The sequence below is a fragment of the Pteropus alecto genome, unplaced genomic scaffold, assembly GCF_000325575.1.
Source record: "Pteropus alecto unplaced genomic scaffold, ASM32557v1 scaffold101, whole genome shotgun sequence".
NCBI lineage: Eukaryota > Metazoa > Chordata > Mammalia > Chiroptera > Pteropodidae > Pteropus > Pteropus alecto.
The window spans coordinates 16,678,382-16,702,489 of NW_006432945.1; the positions used below are offsets into that span (position 1 = coordinate 16,678,382).

At 46.1% G+C, this 24,108-nt stretch overlaps 1 protein-coding gene across 2 annotated transcripts in view; it reads left to right on the forward strand.

The window, feature by feature from the left end:
• The window catches only part of NME7 (NME/NM23 family member 7), a 90,502-nt gene that overhangs the window by 58,979 nt on the left and 7,415 nt on the right, over nt 1–24,108 (forward strand). The window contains exon 11 of one of the 2 annotated variants that reach the window (XM_006907823.1): nt 7,608–7,715. In XM_006907823.1, coding sequence (XP_006907885.1) covers nt 7,608–7,715 — 108 coding nt within the window. Of the gene's footprint in view, nt 1–7,607; nt 7,825–24,108 lie in introns of both variants that reach the window. The other variant, XM_025043902.1, reaches the window with a different exon arrangement.

Below are 24,108 nucleotides of genomic sequence, written 5' to 3' on the forward strand. Positions count from 1 at the left end.
GACCTCCGTGCAAGGGCTTTGCGAGGCGGAGGGATTCCTGAGGGACCGTCATGGACTCTCAGATCTGCAGGGTAGAGACCAGCCCTGTGTGGCGGCCCCAGACCAGGAGAGAACCCAGCACGTTCTTGGGATCCAGAGGAGTCCAGGTTGGTTCTCGCTTCAGGCAACATGACTGAAGAGATAGTCAGGTTCCGAAGGCCACGTGGCCGGCGTGCGCTATGCAAAGGCAGCGGGCAGTTCCGTGGGAAAGTGTCGTGGGGCATTGATCGGCTTAGATCTGTGTTTAGAAGGTCACCGTGACCACTGTATGCAAAATTGGTTGGAACAGCAAAGTAATTCCGACCAGCAACGACGAAAGCCTGAGCCGATGACCATTTTTGGGTGGTGGCAGCGGAAGGTTTGAGGACGCATTTTGGAAGGAGAGCTTGCGGAACTTGGCGGTTTGGGTGTGGCTCTGAGCAGCCAGGTAGTCTACTACAGGTGAGCACATTTGTGATGAAAGGGACTATGATAGTTTGGAAGAAATACAGAAAGAGTTAAAACCCCAAAGCCGTGTTCACTGTGCTCATCGTCGCACTGTCTTCCTGAGCTATTGATTTAAATTGTGGGTTTCTGTAAACAGCTCAGAAGCAGGAGCTAGAAGCGGAAAAAACGTTCAGTCTTAAAAGCGCCCATCAGCTTTCAATAAACGCGGAACCCTCGTCTCCGATGGGCAAGTTCTCGAGTGTGTCTGCTTTGTTTGTTCTCCATGGAAGCAGTCTGGCAGTAGTGGGCTCTGCGCAGCCCCTTCGATGTTAATTTTAATTTCGAAGAGTTTTTTAAACTGGAGTTTTGTACAAACAAAAATGCTATGTGTCATCCCGCCGTAACCAGCAGATGTTGCTTTCCTGTGAGTTCTGCTTTGGGGATTAGGACGTGGGTGGAATTAGTTGATTAGGATCCTAAAACAGATGGTCTAAAAAAACTTTCAAATCATAGGATTGAAATCCAACTAATAATATTTTTTCCTAAACCTGTAACTTTATGGATATGTTCTTACTGCTTTGTCATCTCCTGTAAATGTGATCCAGGCCGTTCAAGGTTATAGCTGGAGACTGTTTGGGGTTGCTCCCAGGTTTGACCTTTAAGCCTTCCTATTAATTACCATAATTTACCGCTAGAGGTTGTGACGGTTCCTGAGATGTCACATCTACTCTCGCACAGAATGCAAATGAAACGCTGATTGGATCATTGATGGCAGAGGCACCCCAGCTCCGAAGCTGCAGAAAGGACTGGAATAGAAAGGTGCCCCCTTTCTCTTCGGTGAGAAGATTCCACTGCTGCCTTAGTTGAAACGACCACACGCACAGACTGCCGCCGACGAGTTCACCGCTCACAACCGTCTCTCCTTCGTTTTCCGTTTCCGCCGTCAACCTCGCCGCGTCAGGCTTCGGAAGGTTCCTTACGCGGTGCAGAGGTGACACGCAGTCACCTCGGCTGAAAGCATCTCTCTTCTTCTCTGATTTATTCACTCACTCGACCAGTCAATCCAGCCAGCCAAACATTTACAAACCTTCCAGGTGCCTAGTACTCTTAGGCATTGGCAATGAAAAGATGAAGGACCCATCTTCCCTGAGCCAGGGGAAGTTCCGTGTGAGGGGAGGAAGTGACTGTGCAGTCACTACAATGTGGCCTTGTGACTTTGGATGCGGACTCCTAGGGGCTGAGGGTAGTGGCACTGAGCAGTGGGGGCAGAGGGAGCTGCAGGCGCCAAAGCCGCGGGGTGCCCCGTGTACGGGACGGTGGCTGGAGCGTGGCTGGAGCAGAGCGACCAAGGGCAGAGCAGCAGGAGGCGAGGTCAGGTTGGTGGGGCGGCGGGAGGCCGCGTGAGCTCTGTATGAGCTGCAGTGACTCTGGCTTTCCCCCGAGTGACGTGGAGGCCTTTGGAGAGAGGGACACAGGACCGACATGCAGAAAAAAGAAAATCGAGACTTGCGTCGCTTCCTATCTCATGCAGTAACCTTTTAAGTGGCCTCCTTACCCTCAGAGCCGCCGCCCGCCACTTCCTGCACCTGAGTAGTTTTTCAGTGTGAGCCTGGCGGGCCATGCCGCCGCTGAAGGCCGGTCTTGCTGGCAGCGTGTGCTGCGTGGTCAGAGGCCAAGCACCGCGTCTCCCTCTCGACTGCCGCCCCAGCTGCTTTTCCCTCGCCCTTTATTCCGCGAGGGCCTGCGACGTCTGGATACCTGCCTTCTTTCTTCCGCAGTGGAGCTTTTCTCGTCTCTCTCTCTCCCTCCCCTTCCCCGCCCGCCCCGTGTAATTCTGGCGTTTGGTTGTCTCCGCTCCCGTCGGCGCCCTCCGCCTCTCCACGGCCCAGCACATTTATCTGCGTGACCCTCACAAAACGTTTTTCCTTTCAGTGCCTGGTTTCCCTCTCGTGCATTTCCCTTTTTATTTAAAAAATGCGCATATTCCTCCGTAGGGATTCTTTTCTTCTCTTTGGCTGCATTAACTGTTTTCTGCCAAACGAGACTGTTTCCTTTCATATTTCTTAGGTTTTTTACACTTCACCTTTTTGTCCCTTTTCACTTTCTTCTTATTCGCAGAGATGATCGTTTGCTCTGCCTTAAAACAAAGTCACATTCCAATCAGACCCGTCTCCATCACGGTCAGGAGGAGGGTCTGGAATTTCCGCCCCGGCGAGATGGGCGCAGCTGCCCTCCGGAGCCGCTAGCCTTTTAAAATCCCAAGAGGCCGCAGCAGCACGTGCCAGGCCCTGATGTCCCGCACGCGCGTGTGCTGCTTGTCAGTTTCAAATGTCCGCCCCTAGTGGTGTTGCTTAAAGACAGTGGGCTTTGTGTCGAAATGGAAGGAAGATATGTTTAAACCTTCTCGAGACCCTGGGAAATTACCGTGTGTGGACATGAAAGAGCCTGCCACCTTCCCAGTGCCAGGTTCGAGCCCCAGATCGGTTACAGCTGACATGAATAGTACCTGCCAAGCCACCAAGTTCTCGGGACGTTGACAATAAGACGTTTTATTTATATCTCAGTGAGACAGTCCTAGCCCTTGCAAAGCCAAAGAAAAGGACTTTGGGGGCCCTCACATGTGACCCCGCAGACAAGCGCCACCCTCTCACCTTTGCACGTTGATTTTTGATGGATGACGTGAGATACCGAACCTGGCCATCGCTCCTCTGTAGAAAGTACAGGCGTGGTCTTCCTGAAAGCACTTAATTAAAACATTAACTCATAATTTAGGAATTGTAATAAATTTGGGCAGTCTGTTAATTAGTTGCATTTTAAAAACTAGCTTTTTAATCATGTTTTAAAAGCAGAATCAAATATATAAATGATTATATTTTGAAAGTGGCTGAATTACATGAACCCGTGTCTTGCAGCAATTATTTAAATATAGGACCTCTTTTGATATAGCTTATTAGATAAAGCAAACGGCTATATCTTTTATGAGATTAAGTAGTTTTATCAAAGTAAATAAACCTTTCACAATGTGAGGTATTTAACACATGAACTGGCAATTTTGTGATTCTTGAACATTCATTGTTTAAGAATGCCTGCCATAAAAAGGGCCTGTAGTTACATGTTATTATAATAGTTAAAATACCTATTGATGTGTGTGTGTATATATATATAATATATATATAATTGTATTATATATGTATAATTGTATAAGTTAACCATATACATTTTTTAAATGCTTACAACACTGCCATTAGTATGTTCATTTATTTTAAATTCAGTTTTCCAGTAAAAATTTAAGGCAGTTTATGAAAACATGCAGTGTAATGATCCGATGAGTGCGGGAAATGGGGTTGGGGCGAGGGGGTCACTGTCTTGGGACGTGAGTTCGAGGTCCTCGCCGAAGACTGGGGTGGCGGGTGGCTGGCACTCATTCCAATTACTATCGAATGCCAGGTTTGAAATGACTTTTTCTGTGAGTTCCCAAAATGCTCAACTGAACAGACTTAGTCGAAGTTCAGAGTTATCATTTGCTTTTAAGAAATCGCTTCATTTCAATAATGCGTGAGAAAACGAGCGTCTGTAACACGCTCTGGACGTGGTTTCGGGGAGGGCGAGCGTAGCTCGGGCCTCCTGGGGGAGGACAGCTGAGGGAGAGGGACCCTTTGTCAACAAGGTACGTGTCGTTTCAAGATGAAAGTCATAGTTTGTAATTCTGTTAGGGAGAGAAAATGAGTCTCGGGGGAGGATAAGTTACCTTTAGAATGTAACTCCTGAAGAATAGTTTTTCTTTTTTAAACAAGCTGTTACAAAGACTAAAGACGAGAAAACACTATCTGTTTACAATAAAGACTTGGGGAAGGAAAATGTGATATTTCTGAAGGCAGCAGCTTTAATCAGTGTATCTAGGCAGTGGGGGACTCTGACTTAATTCAGTATGTCCTGTGCACAAATGAATGCTTTTAAATGTTTATGTAACCATGACAATATGCTTGTCATTGCAACTCTTGTGCACAGAGTTGATTTTTTCCTCTATAAATGAGGTACTTGCCTCAAGATCATATAAGAATGGGAGTTATTGCATTACAGAGGAATTGGGTATATATTTTAAAAATAGAAAATAGAGAAGTTCAACAAATAGAATGCAAGATCATTTACTGTCATGTGACCACTAATGTTTAGAGTGAATTGGTCTTTTCCACGTTACTGATACTCACCAGATTTGATAGTTCGTCAAGGAGTTTAGGCGTGTCTTAAAATCCCTGCTGGAAAAGTCGGTTATAAGCTTGCCACTCTGGTGGGTTGCTCCCATCTCGTTTGAGTTACTCCACGTGGTGTTTTATGTCTGATGAAACAGTAATGTTGTCCTCAGTCAAGGTCACGGAGCAAGTCACTTTCAGAGCTCTGAGATTAGTGCTTTGAGTCCTTGATTCCATCCTCAGACAGGTGTGCCCCCGTTTGGGAAAATCTGATATGTAAAACCACTGACTTACAAAATAGATAAATTAAGTGATGATTGCTTGCATTTCAAAAGGATTTGCTTCGGGATTCCTTAAAATAGGCACATCTGAAGAGTGTAATATAGCCACAGGGATCTGGACTGTCTCTACCCTATCGTTAACTAGGTTAATGAAGTGTATAAATTCGGGCATGTTAGTAATTTCAGTCATTTATTCACTCTTGGCACAAAATCATTATTACTGTTACTCAGTGAGTCTTTCATGAACATCCTCTGCAGGATATACGAAGGTCATAATCCTTGTCCTTATGGAATTTGCGATTATAGGAGTGAGACAGAAATGTAAACAAACGGAATCCGATTCTGATGGTAGAGGCGAGCTAGCCTGTTAGGAGCCCGCTCTGGTCTAAACAAGGTGAGGGGACGAGCTGTGGCAATCGGGGAGACTTGGGAAGTAAGGAAAGGACACTGAGAGAGAGTGGTTGGGGGGTGACCCCCAGACTTCGGGCCTAGCTACCTCGGTCGAGCGGCAGTGGCGTTCACACAGAGACGGTGTTGGGGAGGAGGAGTTGTCGTGGGGGAAGTAATGAGGTCGGTTTGGGACGAGTTGGGTCTGAGAGCCCCGTGGGGTGACCCGGTGGTGCGGCAGTTGTGTATTCTAGTTTAGGACTCAGGAAAGAAACGGGGCTGCACTTAGGGATTGAGGAGTCATCTGAGGAGACATCACAGTGGACAAAGTGGCCCTGGGGGAGCACAGAGGGACCCTGGGCAGGAAGAAGGCCACAAATGGAGAGAACCTGTGACCAGTCAGGTTATTGGTGTCCTTTGTCAAGGCAGTTTTGGGACTGTTGTGGGGCAAAAGTTTAAAGAGTAAATGGACAGGGAGATTATTAAGACTTCGAAGAAGATGGGGACGAGCTAGGGCAATAGTTACAGTTTTTTTATTTTTTAATGATAGGCAGACAAAAGCGTTTTTATAGGATGCAGGTAAGAAGCTCTTAGAGAAAGGTTGAAAATCCAGACACATGCCAGTGACTCCCACATTGCTGTCTACAGTGTGGAGGCCTCCTCTGTGCTCTAGACTCGTGACCAACCATGCATTTGACAACTCCATTTCGATGTCTAATAGGCCAGTGGTCCCCAACCTTGTTGGCACCAGGGGCCGGTGCTCCCATGAGAATCTAATGCCTGACAATCTGAGGCGGAGCTGAGGCGGTGATGCCAGCCCTGGGGGCAGCTGCAGATACAGGTGAAGCTTCGTTCACAAAAAACAGTAAAGAAAACTCAAAGATAAGCTACATGCTGAAAAAAGATATTGGCATCATATATAACTGAGGAAAAGTAGACTATATTAAGAATAACAATAAAAATAATAACCCAATAGAAAAATCAAGAAAAGGCAGGAGCAGGCCTTTTACAGGAGAGGATATATATGGAAAGACTCACTCAGCCTCTTTAGCAATCAGGGAAGTGTGGACTGAGGCCCCATTTCACACCCACCAGAATGCCAGCATTACGAAGTCAGCCAGCATCAAATGCTGGCTTTCATGGGAATGCGGGGTGTTCTTGGGCGCCCATGGTCGAGGGCAAATTGTTACAACCACTTAAGAAAATGGTTTGGCATTACTTCGTAAAACTGAATATGTACGAGCCGTAAGATTCCAGAAAAACTCTTACACGTGTACACCAAGAATGCTTGTAGCAGAATCGTCTGTGATTGCGTGTGTGCATGCACGCTTGTATGTCTGTGTGTATGTGTGAAAGTGAGACAGAGAAGGAATTAGGTAAAAGTTCAGATGTTCATCAACAGGAGGTGGACGCAGTCTGGCCCAGCGCACACTGGAGTCTGCACAGAAATAACAAATGGCAGCATACACGTTAATTTGGATGGATCTGAAAAAAACCCTGTTTTTAAAACTAAACAAGGAAATCTTCAAGTGAAATTTATATCAGCGGTTGCTCCTGGGTAGAAATGGATGGGACAAAATAGGATGGAGTACACAGGGGCCTTTAAAGTTATTGTAAGACTTTAATTCAGCTTAATAGTGGGTACACAGGTATTTGTTTTATTATTTTTTAAATATGCATATATATATTAAATACCTTTTTGTATACGTATTTCAGAATTAAAATAGGGTTTTTGAACATTTTTAACTTTAAACAAAAAAACTGAGTATAGGTCATTAATATTCCCATATCTTTAATTTTTTAACCTCTTGTTTTTTCACCCCCAATTTTATGGGTTATTTGTAACCATTTTTCCCCTCAATGTGAGCTAATACTAAGTTGATACAACTGTAACATTAAAAAAACCTTTAAAAATTAATGCCGTCAAACTGGTTTATTTTAAATCGAGTTGTTAAGATCTGTTGTCTATAAAATGTGAGCCTTTCACAGTTATGAACTGGGATCATGTTTTACGTGATTCTCATAATCTGTTAAAGGAGATCTAGTTGTTATTGCCCGCTAACGTAGACCACAGCGGACTTTATGTTGGGCCACAGAAAACGCTTTAAGAGTGAACTGAAGATTTTCCTCAAAGTTTTCATACATTCAGGCTATTTCCAGGAAAAATCGGTGTCATCAGAGTATACGTGTGTTTCATGAATAACCCACGTGTTTTGTGCAGCTGATATTTTTCTGACTAGCACCATGCCCGGCTTTAACCCACCTGCTAATGTGTGTTCACTAGGAAATTGCCCGGCATTTGCGTCCTGAGACCCTCAGAGCAGTCTTTGGAAAAACTAAGATCCAGAATGCTGTTCACTGTACCGACCTGCCAGAGGACGGCCTGCTAGAGGTAAGATGCAAGCATCCTGTTCCCAGCCCAGGCTCACAGATACTCTCGGCGGTTCTGGTGTGTAAGAAAACTTTAATATTCCTGGATCACTCCATCACTTGGCCATCTGGTAAGGATGCTCCGTATGACTAGATAGTCTTCAAAGAATTAAGATTTTTTTTTTTGATTGGCATATATTATGGTTTAAAAATCATTTACAAAGTAGAAAACTACATCATTAATTAAATAACGTGAAATTTGTTTTAAAATCAGGTAAAAATGCTATTACCATAAGTCGCTAGTCATGAAAATATGTCATTGAAATTAAGAAGCCTGATATGCAACGCGATAGCATGAAAAATCATAGCTTGTCGACTTCTTATACGTCGGGTTCTACCTTGAGAAACACTTTGTGTAAACTATTTCTCGTAATCTCCACAGCAGTTCTAAAAGGTTGGTATGTTTATTCAGGAAAATGAAATTGAGGCTCAATGTGGTTAAGTAATATCCTCAAACAGCTCATGTAGGACAGAATCATGTTTTGACTTCTTATCTGTTTAATTAACTTAAAATAAGAATGAAAGAATTATAAGAAAATTTAAGCGAAAATTAGTCTGATTCGAGGTTAAGAAAGTCACTTCTAGGCCAAAGCAAAGAAACTTTAAAGGAAGGATTAATATTTTTTTCTTCCAGTTTTTAAATTTTTCGTGTCAAAAGGAACTAATAAAACGAAAAGACAAATGATAAATTTAAGGGATTATAGTTAAATGACAGAAAAATGATTACCATCCGTAATACGTGTCTCTTTGAGTATTATTTGGTTTATGTCAAATCTATCCGTCTTTTTTTATTGCTACCTTTGAAGTCGTGTAGAAAAGCCTTCCCCATTTCGTTTTCATTTTCCTGCATCAAAATGTTCAATCCACCTGGAGCTTATTTTGACATATGGTGTGGGGTGTAGACCTAGTCACCCGTCACAACACTGTTTACTAAATTCTCCCTTTCTTTCATTGTCTCATTGTCGGTCCTCATTTATTGGATGCTTAGGGACACCTGTGCCCGATGTCGAACTTTCGGTTGTATTCCATGGTCTGTGCCAGCAAAACGCTGTTTTTATTACTGTAGTTTATTTATACTTTAAGAAAGTTTTCTTGGTTATTCTCTTAAATTCATTTCTCCGCATACGTTATATGAGTTTATCGAATTCTGTACCCCACCCCCACAGGATGCAAACGGGACCTTGACTAACATTACGACATGTTTATAGATTAATGTGGGGGTGGCGTGTCTGTGAGAGTGAGTCTCTCCAACTGCGTATATGTTACGACTCTCCTTTTATGCAAGTGGAGTCTGTGTGTGTATGTGTACACATACACATGCATACACACACACACACATATGTCTTGGGCATAGCCTATTAAATTTATTCTCTTCAGTTTTTGTTTTCGTTGCTGTAGAGAATGACTTTATTGGCTCTATTTAGATTTTCTCCTATAATCCAAGATGTTAATCTGCTAAAATCTTATCTAAACTCTGTGCCCTGATATGAAATATTGACATCCTTGTGAAATGTAAAGATGTAACAAACTTTACTTTTTAATTACTCAAAAGACTGTGTTCGTTTTAAATTTTCACCTGTTTTATAAATATTCCCTTCACCTATAGCTTAGGACCTATAGTTTAGTTTTGAATGTAGTATTCGGTGAAACGAAAATATTATTAATCATGAGATTTGTGCCCATTAAAAATATTATCTAAGGTGTGCCAGTTGAAATAGATTAACACGCCTGCAGTTCACAAAGCCTTTTACTAAATGATTAAAATCTTTCTAACCGAACTGCACGGGAGATTTAATTGCAAATTAATGACTGTGTGGTTTCGAGAATTAATCAAGAAGTGGAAGTGGGTGTTCTAACAGTCCTGTCGGGTGGCTGATGATTCATGGCGTGACCTTGGGTAAGTCACTTTTTCTTTCCAGGCCTCACTTCTCTTATCAGTGGACTGGAATCGAGAATGCTGACATAACCAAGGATGTTCTCTTAGTTAGGGATTAACTATTCGTAGATTACTTGGCTTTAAATGGTGAAGTATTATAAAAACACTTACAGGCCAAACGAGTCACCTGCTCCCAGGTCTTGAAATTCAGAGCAACACAAAGACAAGCTGTCTGAGCAGAGAAGCACTTTGTACTGAGAGCTGCTGCATTCTTTGAAAGGCGGCTCCGATCGGACAGGATGCCAGGACGAAAGGCATAAGCCAGAGCCATCGCGGGTCCTCCGGGATCATGGCTCCCTGTCGATGTGGCAGGCAGGGAGAGCGGGGAACAAGTTCCTCCTTCTTCATCTTTCCCCCTTGTGGTGTTTACTGGGCTAAGTGTGTGCCAGACATGCAGCGCTCAGGAAGTATGGTTTCAATTTGTATTTTGTCATCATCCATTACTTTTCCTACCTATCCTTATAAGAAGCCATTACAGGGTGTGTATTACTTGCCGACATTGTGATCGGACTTCAGAATCCTATAAGGCATTGCCCCTGTCCTCGTCGAGCTCATTACAGGTTTTAGAGGTCAGGAATCTTGGCAGGAAGATAGAAACCCAATTTCTCTGGATATCTTAACTGCGACACAGCCACTCTTGTGGTCATAGGAACGAATGACAGCATCTGTCGCATAAGACCTTCTAGGATGTCATTTCGCTGGCAGCGTTCCCTGACACGCCGTAGGTAGAAGCTGTGCAGACCTGAAGTGTTCCTGGGGAAATGGGTAGCTTAACTAGTGAAGAAACACTGTTTTTCTATTAATGGCAAAGAACCGTTGAAGTGTCACTTTCCATTTGTGGTAAAGCACATGCGGTAGGGTGGAGACCCTCATATTGCTGGTGGCAGCTAAGTGGCAGCGGTTGCTGGAAGCTGTGGGGTTATTCCACATGATTTGTCCCAGAATTTGACTTCTTAGCGTCCAGCCAGAGGAGGAGGCTGACAGCAGGACTGCAGAATGCACACCTATCTACACGGGGCTTTGTTGAAGGAAAATTTGGGGTTGATTAAAATCGGAAACATTACGCATGTCTAAAGCTCTGCCTGATGTTCGCTCCTCTGAGGAAGCTCCCGTGACACCTGTGGTGTGCATCAGGGTCTGTGTGTGTGTGTGCATGCATGCACGTGTGCGCACGCACGTGTGTGCATGTGTGTTTGTGTGTATGTGCGTGTGCATACATGCATGAGTGCGCATTTGCACGCACATGCATGTGTGAGTGTGCATGTTTGCGCGCACTTGCACGTGTGTATGTGCGTGTGCATGTTTGTGCACGTGTGTGCATGCATGCATGTGCGTGCATTTGCATGCACATGCGTGTGTGTGTGTGTGTTTGCATGTGCATAGCCTCACGCTTCCCTCTAATGCAGCCGTGGGGCCGAGCGTCACACGCTCCGTGCTCCTGGGCACGTCACCCGTTTCCTTGCACCTAGGTTTCCTGATCCCGCAGGACGAACATAATAGCGGCGCCCGCCCTGGCGGGTGGCAGAGCCTGGCACGCACGCGGCCACTGCCGGGGAAGTGACCGCGGCCGCGCTCTTACCGCGCGGCGTCTGTTTACCGATCACGTCCTTCCTCACAAGCCCGGGTTCTCACACGGATGATCCCGTCTCGCCTGGAACATACAGACTCTTCAATAAATCATGTTGAAGGACAAGCAGGAAGCGTCTGCGCACGTGAATCATGGTTCATGGACTCAGTGCGCCGGCACCTAAGCTTTGCCCTGTCGCGCGAGCGAAGACCTAGCGGCCGGGCCGGGGCCGGCACCGCGTGTTGCGTCCAGTTCTCGCCTTCGTTTCCTGCGGCCTCGCACCGTTCCCCGGACGCTCCCCGAGTTCCGTGGCCTCGGCCCCTTTGCGGGTTCCTAGCAGAGTCTGAGTCAGCCGATGGCCCATTCCTTGGCTCGTCCGCTCTGCTGGGCGGCTCCCCCTGCGGTTCTGATGGGTGGACACGCGGTTCTGACGGGTGGACGCGCCGACTTGGCCGCGTGGCGTCCGTCGCTTCGGCCTTGTCCGTTTACTGACTCGCGTCAGGTCGCGTGCGCCTCCCTCGGCCCCGCGTCAGCGTCACCCCCTCTCTCGCGCGTCACCGCCGATCCTTCCAGGGTCCGTTTTCCCTTCTCCTCGCTTTCTGTACCTTTTCCAGGACTTCACTGAAAATAATGCGCGCGCATCTTCCTCCCGCATTGCTGCTGTCGTCTGTTCCCAGGACCGTCTCTTTCTGAGGAACCGAAACTGAAATTCTCCAAGTTGCTGAACGGGGACATAGGAGGAAGTTGGAGTATGTTTGAATTTTGAATTCTCTACGCCGAAATGATGCGTCAGTTGTTCATTCAGATATTTTTTTTAAATTGAGAACACAGCAGTGAACAGGACGCGTGTCAGCCGCTGCCCTCACGGAACTGGGTGGCGTTAACCGTAGTAATTGTGCCCTAGATGATGAGACTGTGGGTCTCGCCTTTGTTTTTCTTTTCTAAATATCCTGTCACTTGGTTACATCACTTTCGTGATTATGCTATAAAAATTTAAGAAGTATGGAAAAGATTTCATCGTATGTGTAGTCGATTGAAACAAATCTGACTTTCGCTATCTAATTATTTCTGAATTGATTCTTGTACCGGTACAAAACTAGTTAATCAGGCATTAATCAGAGATGAGCATAGGTGTAGAGTGACGAAGACGATTGGACAGGCCTGGATTTCTCGGCCTCTGCACACAATGACACTCGTAGTTTAGTTTTAGTTTTAGTTTCTGTCTTGAAGGAAGAGTCGTGAGTTTTACTATTACGTTGTCAAAGAAGAGGCAACTCGCACGAAGACAAGAGCGAAGAGCTTTCTCTGAAGAGATCTAAAAATAGCTTAGTAAGGCCCGTGCTTTGACCTCGAGGTGGAAAATGGCAAGAGATAAGGCTGGAAAAGTCAGCAAGGGCCTCGTACAGACAATACTAAGACATCTGAACTTCATCCAGATGGCAATAGGAATCTAAACAAATGTTTTACACGGGGGGAGCGGTCACACCTGTGTTACAAAGATCGCTCGGGCCGCAGCGTGGAGAACGCATCCACGTCGGGGCTGGGGGTCAGTCTGGAGGGAGGGTGAGCGGTAGAAGGCTGTCCAGGTCATCCAGGGGGAGATTTAGTGGCCTGGACGGATTTAGCAGTGTGGACAGCCAGAGGCAGTGCGTTTCAAGAGACATTTAGGAAAGAACTGGCAGCCTCGGAGACCGACCGGATGTGAAGGGTGACCTGTGGTAACGAGACGAGGTCGAGGCGTGTCCCCACGCGAGGCGGTACAGAGGCCACCGTCTTCATCTGTGATACCGCAGTTTCTGAAAAGCAGAGTTTTTTCATAGGTCTGATGGCAAAGCCTAACCTGATCTTACTTATGACGGTGTAACTTTTCTGTAAGCCACTAGTGTGACTGTCCACACCGCTGCAGAAATATTAATGTATTAGACTGCGGGGAACTAACCAGACTCCTTAGAGCATTATATAATATGTAGTGTGTGTACCATATCACTATTGTACAGTTCAACGTATCTGGCACCGGGAGTTTTGAATAAAGGATAGTAAAGAAGGTTTGAAGTAGCTGTGGAGAAAGAGCTGATCACAGAGTATAGATTTATGGGTGATATTTAGGATTGAGATGACTTGGGAGACTGCGTGTATCGTAATTTGATTGTTTTCCTGACAAACAAATTAGTGTCCTAAAAGCCAGGACTTTCCTTTCTCTGGTCTGAAGCGGCCGCCGAGCCTGGTGCGGCAGCTCCATGGAGCGTCAGGAGCCCAGGCCCCATCTGCGTGTCCTGCCTGGCCACTCTCCGCATGGGCTTTGCTGCTCCCAGGGTGACTGGCCGATCTGCAGTTACCACTTCTGTGTTCTAGGAGAGCAGGGGCCAGTGGTGAGGACCGCCAGCCCCGTCGGCAGCTCCCTCCCGCCCCCTTTCAGAAGCTTTTCCAGAAGCCCCACTCAGCCCCTTCTGCTGATGTGTTTGCCGGGATTCAGTCCCACGGCCACCCCCTCCTTCAAGGGGAGCTGGTAAATGTTCTTCTGTTAGTTGGAAACATTGCTGCCTCCGGCAAAATCCAGCTTCTGCTGGAAGGAGGAAAGGGAGGCAGAGAGCAGGACCCGCCGCAGGCGGCCAGCGGGTCAGCCGCCATCTAGATAGCGACCAGGTTTCCAGCAGGATCGGCCCCCTGGTTTGATCGCGTCCTCCCCCGATCAGCCTCTTCATCACCTGAGAACTTGGCGGAAATGAAATGCTCTGGCCTCCCCCAGGCCTGCCGACTCAGAGATGCTGGGGGCCGGTCCCAGCCCACGAAGAAGTCGATGAGGGGGTGTGCAGTCAATATCATTGGTTATTTTTATATTTATTATCATTGCCGTCTTTACCATTACTCCATTTGGCCATTGGGAAATAAATATTTCAGAGTCAAAGGGCAGGTTGTGACTTTTACGGTGCGCCCGCTACGTGCCGGGCCTGTGAAGTGTGGTCTCACTGTCTGAAACCACCGAATTCTGTTTTCACCAAATACAAAGCACACGCTGACCTGGTTTCAAATGTCGTTTTTAAATATAAGTCAAAGAAGCCTTTCTGCGTTTAGCATGGCCCTTTACGACTGACCATTGGGTTGTATTCCCTTACGATATCGCCGAGGTCAGCACCCAGGCCCTGGCCTCAGGCCACAGCAGCGGAACTCAGTCCCTCGGGTTTTCTTGCCCAGCTTCGGCTTCTTGTTGCACAAACTGTTGTCTAGCGCCCGGCTGCAGAGTAAAACTCGTAGACGACCCCTTGCGTAGCCAGGGTTTGAGAGGCAGAAGCAGAGGCGCGAGTAGAGAGGGAGGGGTGGTTCGCGTAGCTGAGCAAACCTTCCCTTTGCTGCTGCTTATTACACACGATCAAAGCTTTCTTCGTCCCCGCCGAGTGATGCTTCTTGATGATCTTCATCTTCATGATGATCTTCAAAAATGCTAACAATTAACATGAGTGCCTAGGGTTGATTCTTGGTCATTTTCCATAATGGAGAAATGAAGGCGTTTGCGAGGGCGCCTGAAGCCCAGAGAGACGCCAGCGGCCGTTTGTCCACTCATTGCAACCTGGTCACCAGGTGGCGTTTTACGTTTTTGGTAATAAGCATCCAAGTGGACGTTCGATTTGCTCTTTTACTCTTAAACTCGTTTTTTCTTGGTCATCGTTTTTAGAGCACAGAAATATTTGTTGTGGGCTTAAAATAAATATTTAATGATTAGATAAATATTTAATGATTGAATGAAGGGACCCAAAGTCACAGACTAGGAAGAACTTAAGACTGACTCATCCCAGAACTATATAACCTAGATTTCGCAAGATCGTATCATAACCAAGTGTAACCCTCTTGCAACAGACAGAAGTGTGTAAGTACTACAGTAACCTCTCTGAGTTAAACATTAAACGAATAAATTAATACGCTCGCTGGGGCTCTTGTTTCCAGCAATCCTAGAGTCTCTGCAAGAACCTGCAGGATAACTGGTGTCGTGTCTGCTGTGCGTACAGGCGTCCTGTGAAAGGAAGGAGGTACCAGGCCCAGCGCAGTCAGGGCCCGAGGCTCTGATCCTGGTCTCACGTCAGGGACAGGGGCCCTTTTAAGCTGAGGTACGTGTGACTGTTCACCTAGCACGTCTGCTAGTGCACTCACACTAGTGCCACCGCCGAGGTCCAGTCCCTTGGTCTCCCTGACTCTGAAAGAGCGAGGAGGAGGGCTGCCCTCTGCCCTCTGCCCTCCGACCCTGAACTCTTGCCTTTGGTGTGCACACCGCTTCATTTGTCAGCCAGCGAGTAGGCATAATCTAAGTTACTCAGTTACTCACAGGTGACTGATTATACACTGCCACCGCCGAGGTCCAGTCCCTTGGTCTGCCCTCTGCCCTCCGACCCCGAACTCTTGCCTTTGGTGTGCACATCGCTTCATTTGTCAGCCAGCGAGTAGGCATGATCTAAGTTACTCAGTTACTCACAGGTGACTGATTAAGTCCTCAGAGAGGACACAGAAAGGCGCCGTCTCTGACCTAGTCCACTTCATCCTCTCTCCCATTCGTAAAATGCTGCTGCTGCTCTGTCTTTGGTTTCAGAGTGAAAGCCGCTGAACGCACTGCCGTTCTTTGCGTTAGACGGTTATGAAGATTTCTGCTTTCACGAGCGAGAACAGGAGTCGTCAAACAGAAGGGAGGCTTGAGGCCTAGTGTTCTCAGAACACATGCATGGAGGAGGTTTTGCAGGTTGTGTAAGGCTTTTAAAGAAACGTGGAATAACGTTAGTCCTCAAATGCCAAGTGCCTCTATGACCACATAATTCTGTGTAAGCAGTTTTCTGTGAGATCATTGTGAATAATCGTGATAACGATAGCCAGTCCGTTCTTTAACCCGATACCTTTAGCCATAAAGGTGGCAGCTGGACACCATCTTGCAAGCATCTTAGCCACAGCAAAGTCCACGTGTTCTTTCTTTGATGCAAGTATAAGTGAAATCTGGACTACTGTCCTTACTAATTTTTAATCTTATCCTGGACAGATGTTTACTTCCTATAGTAAGGAACTTGATGCAATTATGTGTGCGACTAAGTTTAAAAGCTATGCTGTGAAATTGTGTTAGCTCCTTCATGTCATCTGCTTATTAATTTTGTAATTTTGCGTATGGGATGATATTAACTAGCTTCGGGGGTGCTTACTGTCTGCCAGGCATTGGAGGTACATCGACATATGGAACTCTCACTGACGTTCATATCGTGACCCCGTTTACAGATGAGTAAGGAAAGCACAGAAGGGTCAAGCGACTTTCTCAAAATCATATAGTGAGGACACAGCAGACAGATGGGACCCCGGCAGTTGGGTACAGAATTTGCACTTGCTAACCCTGCCGCCTTTATGTGATAATCCGAAATGCGACGAGTGTGTTTTCTCCAAAGTCGTGATGGAGTGGTCAGGGAGGCAGAAGAATTAAACTTGGGGACAACACGACAGAATATTTGGCCTCCCTCAAAAATAATTAGGGCGATTGCATAGCCACTTGCGTTTTATCCTTAGTAACGTCTATTTTTATTCACAAACTTGTCCCCCTCAGTTTTAGCTGAAAAATATAAAATTTTTCCTCAAAGATCCCCCGACCGGCAGGCCACCACGTTCCCGGGCAGGCCTTGGCTGTACTCTCGGTGGCATGTAGGTCATCGTCAAGGAGCACGTCCGTTTTTGCTCACTTTGGACAGAACGCCCGTGTGTGCGGCCTTATATCAGCGCGGCGTCCAGATTTCTCTCTCGTGGTGTAGACGTCGGCTAGAAAGTCCGCCTTGGAAAACTGTGGCTGATTGTTTGAAACCCAGACTCGCGTGTCATTTAGGACGAGTGTGCAGCCTCTGGCTTTTTTCTCCCAATGGTACTGGATGCTGTATCTCCCCGCCGCCGACTCCCCTCTCTCCCAGTGTCCACCGTACCTGCCGTGCACCGCGTTCTGGCTCCTGTCACTCACGTCATGCACTGCGTGCCCACAGCTGTGCTCTTTGCCTTTTTTGTGTCTGAGGGTTTTAAAAATTCTCTTTTCCTACTCAATTCAGCTTTTTCGTTTTTAAATTTGGATCAGCATCTGTGACGGCTTCCGTCTGTCGCGAGCACAGTCTCCTTGGGTGGTTTCAGCCCTTTTTACTGGCCCCGTCATTTCACGCAGCCTCCCACGGTGGAGGGGCGAGGCAGGGCTGGAGTGAAGCTGGGGCGGGGAACCAGTGTGTTACCCCCTAGTGGGATTGAATGCAGTCCCTCCATGGAAGCTTCTGTTGATGCTTCTGTGCCCCGCCTCCACCCCGCACCCTCACTGTGACAGCAGATGACTCTGGCATAAGGCGGGAGAGTCCCAGGGAAGGTAAGACAGAAGGGTGCGAACTGGCCACCTCCTCAGACTCTCTCAGTCACGTGTTCAGAGCCCACATGCGTCATGCTTATAATCTGCTGCGTGGCGAGTGCTAATCCTTCCGTCATAACTACCGGCGCCTCTGGCACCAACTGTAGAGTCACACGGAGCTTAGTCTACTGGGTAAATGAGTAACGACTGCAGGTTTAAAACGGCAAAAAAAAAAATAATGTCTTTGCTTGGACTATCAGTGTAATAACCTTCGGTGCAAAGTTCTCCTCGCCGCTTGTGGCACATTAACTTTCTGGTTACTGTTCAGTCACCACTGAGAGCTGACGTCTGCTGCTCACCGTGCACGAGGCAATGAGAGTCGTGAGACGGCGTAGCAGGGCGACGAGCCCGCCAGCGAGCCCGCCCGCGGGGCGTGGCGACGGCCCCCTCCCAGCATCGCCTGCCACCTGTCTTACCCGGAACCCGTTCTTCCATTGGCCGTGCGGTGGTTTTCTGTCGTGGACACCCATGCAGACATTGATATCGTAGGCTGCAATTTTTTCTTAGGGTAGCGCAACCTCATTCCGTGTCTTCTGCGTCCGCGCCTTTGTTGATGACCATCCATTGCAGACAGTCAGTTTCCTTACTCGGATTCTAGCGGGTCTCATTTAAGGGATATTTTCTATGGATTCTCTTAGCTCTTCTGCCATTGTTAGTTTCGGTTCTTCTACACTTTCGGTTAACATACGTTTATTGAAGATAGCTTAAATAAAGGTGGAAGTGGCATTTTGGGCAGAGGAAATGGTACGTATGCTAGGAAACCACACAATTTGACATATCAGAGTTTAAAATAGTATTGGAGAACGACAAGCGAGCTTGGAAAGGTAGCTAAGGGTCAAGTCAAATGATTGTTTTATACCATTTTCAGGAGCTTGAAATTTTTCATAGGATTAGTCCATGGCCCAACCGCCCAAGATTGTTTGCAGAATATTGTAAATATATTCATTTTCTTGGAAAAAGCATCCAAAGCTTTTATCAGATCTCAAAGTGTGCCACGATTCAAAGATCATTCACAATATTCGCACTGAAAGGTTTTAAGTGAGCGAGCATAGTGTCATTAATCAGAATGGAGTAACACGTTCCCATTTCCCCATTTCACGTCATAAGTTCGATGGACAGAACTACGTCAGGTCAAAGATTAAAGTTGCCAGGAAAACTCCTGTCGACGGCGGGTCCTCAAATAACATCATTTCATTCAATGTGGTTTCATTCTAATGTTGATGAGACGTCGTAGGAACCCAGCTCTTGTTTACATCAATCCGCAGATGGTAAAACTGGTTTTGTCATCGGTCACGTCGCTTGAAGTCACAGAGCCTATCGATGACGCCGAGGCCTCGCACAGCCCGAACAACCCAGATCCGGTCACTGAACACATATTTCATTGAGCCATCTTCTCGAATCCTTTGTCCTGGCATCACGGAAGATTTTCCAGCCTTCTCCACCAAGAGTGTCGGATCTTGGTAACAGTTGTTCATAAACGGCCTGTGACGCTGCGGTTGGCACCGAGGAGACAGGGATCCAGAGAGACATTGTCCCTGTTCAGAGCTTCGAGTTTAATGAGGAAAGGAGACATTAATCAAATGTCACAAAGTGAGCACATTCAGACTGTCATCGAAGGAAAGAGGGGACAGAAGTGCAGTAGGGGACGAGATGAGATGACCCCGGGGGCAGAGGGCGGGCCTAGAGGGCTATTTTCATGCGACGACGAGCTTGGATCTTTACCCCGAGGAAGGAGAGGCCGCTGGTGGGGGATGGGCACCGGCCTGGTGGGTCTGTAGCGTTTAGAGGTCTCCCTGCTTGCCGCTTGCCGCGTAGAAAATGAAGTGGAGGGGGACAAGTAGGGAGGGATCGTCACGTAATATGTAAGCGTGACAACTGAAAGTACATAGACGCCGTGCACTTGAACTCACGGGTCGTCACACATTTGCTGTCGTTTCTCCGTATGGAAAGCACTGAGGCTGAACTCGTGGCTCTGCGCGCTCAGACTCCCCGGCAGGGAGCTGAGGCAGGGATACCCGAGGCCCGGGGACTCTGAACTGGCCCCTGGGATGCCCTCAGCGTGCCACGCAGAATCGGCACCTCCTTTGTTTGCCACCCTGTGACAAAGACTGAGAAGTCCTGCTCTAATCCCCGTTCTCTGCTAACCTTTCATGGTTCTAGCTTTGGAGGAAATCAGATTTCCGCCTCACCCCCTCGTTTTCCCCGAGGGCAGGGGCCCGCCTGCGATCCCGTGCCTCGGCGTGTAGGTCGTTAGTCTCCTAGCCGGTGACGCCGAGGTTTCCCAGCACTCACACGGCCTGTCCTTGGACGTCAGGTAGCGAGTTGTCATCACAGCCATCAGGGTCGCAGCTGCTGCTTTTTCTGTCCTTTAGTTATGAACAGAAGGACATTTTGTCCTTTCTCGATGGCCGGCAAAAATGTATTGCTCCAAGATATCAAACATCTTCTTACTGAAACTTGAAGCTGGAAGCTTGAAAACTTCTGAGGAGCGAGTTTCCAGGGAAACAAGACTTATTTTATTCCGGCCAAGCTGGGAATATCGCAAGATCAGCATTCCTGTTCCTAAGTCAGTCCAAAGTCTGTAAGCATACAGAAATGATGAGTAGAAAGAGAAATCAGCTGAGCTTTGAATAACTTTTACTTGATTTGAACTTGAGTTCAAAGGTAAATCAAAAGTTTAAAGTTGAATTTGCCTCTGGCCATGCCACATGGGCTTCCATCAGTCGTCACTAACATCTAAAGCATGAGGCAGGCCGAGTGCAGTGATTCTGAGTGCAGGCTCTGGAGTCAGGTGGCCTGAGCTCAGATTCCCACCTTATCCACCCACCACCTCTGTGACTTAGGAAAAATAACCTTTCTCAGACGCATTCTCCCTGCTTGCAGAATAGAAACAAGGATGTCTCACAGCCGGCATTAGATGAGACGATCTGTATATACAAAGGACTCATCATCGAAGTTGGTTACGGAAACAAACCTCGAGGTGTTTCAGCAAGAAAGGGACGTAGTGCAGGGGAAATTGGCAGAAGGGCGGGGACGCCGTAGGCCAACGGTTTCACGCCATGTCACTGTGATTGTGACTCAGAGGTCAGGCAGCTGCCCTCACTGCCACCGTGGCCACAGCTGCTGACAGAGCCACGAACCTGATGACGAGACACTACCAGACTCTGCAGACCCTTCTCTCTCTCTCTGACTTGCTTGCCAGCACTCACAGCAGTAAGATGGCCTTTGTCTTGCCTCTCTCCTCCAGATTTCACATGAATGCATCTAATCGGTGGAGCCTAACTGGTAACAAGCACCTTTGCTGCAAAGGAGTTTGGGAAATGTAGTTTGTAGCTTTCCAGATACCAAATAGAGGATGAGATGGAAATCGAGATATCCAGTCTAAGTATCTGCCGCAAGGATGTAGCTCGGGTGCCCGACGAATGATCGTTATTGTTGGTTTTGCTGCTGTTGGTGTATTAGTAGCAGAAGCACAAGGATGTCATAATTTTCTGTGTAAACTTTTATTAACCTTTAGAGATTGATTGGCTTCTATACTTAGGGGATGCGCTGAGGATGCATTACAGTTAAATATAAATCTTTATCTGTGCTGTGAACCTGTTATTTCTAAGATCCTTTTTTCTCCCCAATAAGATGGTAGTAAATAATAAAGCAAATTTCTATGTATTGTCTGGTTCGGTTAACACGATAACTGAACTAACATAATAGAACTCAGTTCAGTTCACTTCACTGTTTAGTGATGGTGTGTGCCTTACAGTATTCAAGTGTAAACAGCTAGTCGATCTTATCTGCTAATGTTTTGTTGAGGATGTTTGCATCTATTTCCATAGAGACATCGTTGTTTAGTTTTCTCTTCTTGTAATGTCTGTCTGGTTTGGGTATTTGAGTACTGCTGGCCTCGTAGAATGAGACTTCTGTCTTCTGAAAGAAAATGAAACACTTGGTAGAATTCACCAGAGTTAGCAGAATTCACTCTGCTGAGCCTGGTGCTTTCTGTTTTGGAAGGTTATAATTACTGATTCAATTTTGTTAATAAATATAGGCCTCTTCAGATTATCTGTTTCTTCTTGTGTGAGCTTTGGCAGATTGTATCTTTCAAGGAATTGATCCATTTCATCTAGGTTATCAGATTCATGGCATAGAATTTTTCATAGTATTCCTTTATTACCTTTTCCATTTCCATGGGATCTGTAGCGATGCTAAACTTTCATTTCTGATATTAGTAATTTTTGTTCTCTCTCTTTTTCTCTTAGTCTGGCTGGAGACTTATCAATCTTACTGATCTTTTTTGAAGAACCAGCTTTTGGTTTAATTGATTTTCTCTATTGATTTCTTGTTTTACATTTTACTAATTTCTTTTGGTCAAAAATATTTTAAATTAAACCTAAGGTTAAAAATTTTTCATATTTAGCCCATGCCTTTCCTGTGTCATCCAAATAAGGATATAATTTTTAAAAGAAAGATATAAATAATAGATTTATAAGCCAAAAGCAATGAAGCAAAGAATATTTTTTCTATTCAGAGTGACATATAGGGATTTTCACTAGTTCTTTGAAAGTGATAGCGAATCGAATGATGAGCATTTTACAACTAGAGATTGGATGACTATTTTACATTCCACCAAGATGAATATGTATTATTTTTCTTCATCTAAGTACATGCTGTTTTAGCCTTCCAGTACTGCCATGCAGGCCTCTGGGGCATTTTTTTCCCCTAATGCATTCAAAGGTTAGATTTAGTTTGCCCCAACTTAAAAATGTTGCTTTATATTTAAATCAGTAAATCTAGACAAAAACCAATAGAGAATAACCTGTGCAAGTAGAGATCAGTATTTTTGACTTATTATGTTGAGTATTAATTTCCAAATTAGAAGCACGATAGAGTTTTACAGTCTCGCTGAAGGACTCCAAAAATTCCATCTAATACTAACTAAACCCACAAAACAGAGAAACACACCAGCTTAGTTAAAATTATAACACAGCGTGGATAAGTGGCTGTTCTCCCAGTGTTTTATGGATGTGGTAGGCATCAGGGCTAATTCAAACGAGTACTTATTTTAATCTCAGCTCCAGAGCCCTTAAACCTCTGGTTCATATGTCACACTACATTTTAAACCAGAGATTAAGTTTCTACATGATCTGAAAGACTTCAGTTTTGAAAAGAAGCAAAGAAAGGCTTACATTAAGATCGTAGATTTTTATGGCCTGGTTTTGTTAATTAAAAAGCTCTATTCTTATCATCTCCCCTAATTTAAATTAAAGTTTTAACATAATGTCCTTTTTTCACTAAAAGAGGTTATTTTAAATTTCCAGGGTCAGAGATTCAGTAAGGTCTTGCCCTGACGCCCAGACCACGTGATCATAGGAGTAAGCTCCATTTTTAAACTATCATCACCGGGGCTGCCCATTTAATTAACCTTCTTTTTGTTGGCTTTAAGACGTGGGGTCCCCATTCAGCATCCCACTAATCCTCCTCGGTTTCTTGTGTGACTATGACGCGGAGGGCACATTGAGAGGATGCAAAGTGGTTAACGTAACTCTTTAAAAATATTACCAACATTGGTTATCAAATGAGTTGTGGGTTCAACTAGCAAAATCCATAAGGGAAGCATTTATCTAGAGTATTTTAGTCATTCTGACTCACTGTGGAGTCAGGCCATTTATGAATTACTGTGACCAAGTTCTAACGCTCTCGCTCCCGAAGGCTGGAAAATTTTCCATGATGCTACAGCAAATGATTCAAGAAGGTGGTATTTAATTTTACATGTAATTGACATTTTTTATCCCTAACCCACTCCAATGCCATATTTGTGCTGTATATTAAATGTGACTCTAATATCTTCTTTACTCGGTGGGATTGGCATTCTCACAGGAATTAAAAGTGCCAACTTCTGCATAGCTCTCATTGAATGTTGACATTACAAATGTCATTTACAAGAGTGGAAGAAGAGATTAAAATAGCAAAGCATTTTTCTTTCTTACTTGTACTGTAAGATGTTTGAAAACTTTTCAAAAGAAAGGGGGTCTCAAGTGACAGAGCTTTATGTCTTTTGCGTTTGGCGTGGCGGTGACACTTCTCTTGATGTGCTGTCTCCTTGGGCGAGCCGTTCACCCTCCATGCACAGACGTGGACTTGAGACCCCACACGCCGTCGCAGCCGAGCTCCCCCAGCCTGAGGCCCGTCTCCCTCCCCTCTGCTCTTCCTCCTGCCCCCTGCAACGGGGCGATCGCTGCAGCGTTTGCTCCCGATTCTCTTCACAGCCCACGGTTCATTCGCCTGCCTTGTTTGCCTTAGTTCTGTTTTCAGAGCAGCCGTGTTAGTCTGCGAGGGCGTCGTAACAAGGTGCCGCGGGCGGGCGGGCCCAGAGGCGGGAACGTCCTGGGAGCTCGAGGCTGGAAGTCCGAGATGAAGGTGCCGTGTCAACGCGGCTGCCCCTCCTGAGGCCTCGCTGCTCCGTGTGT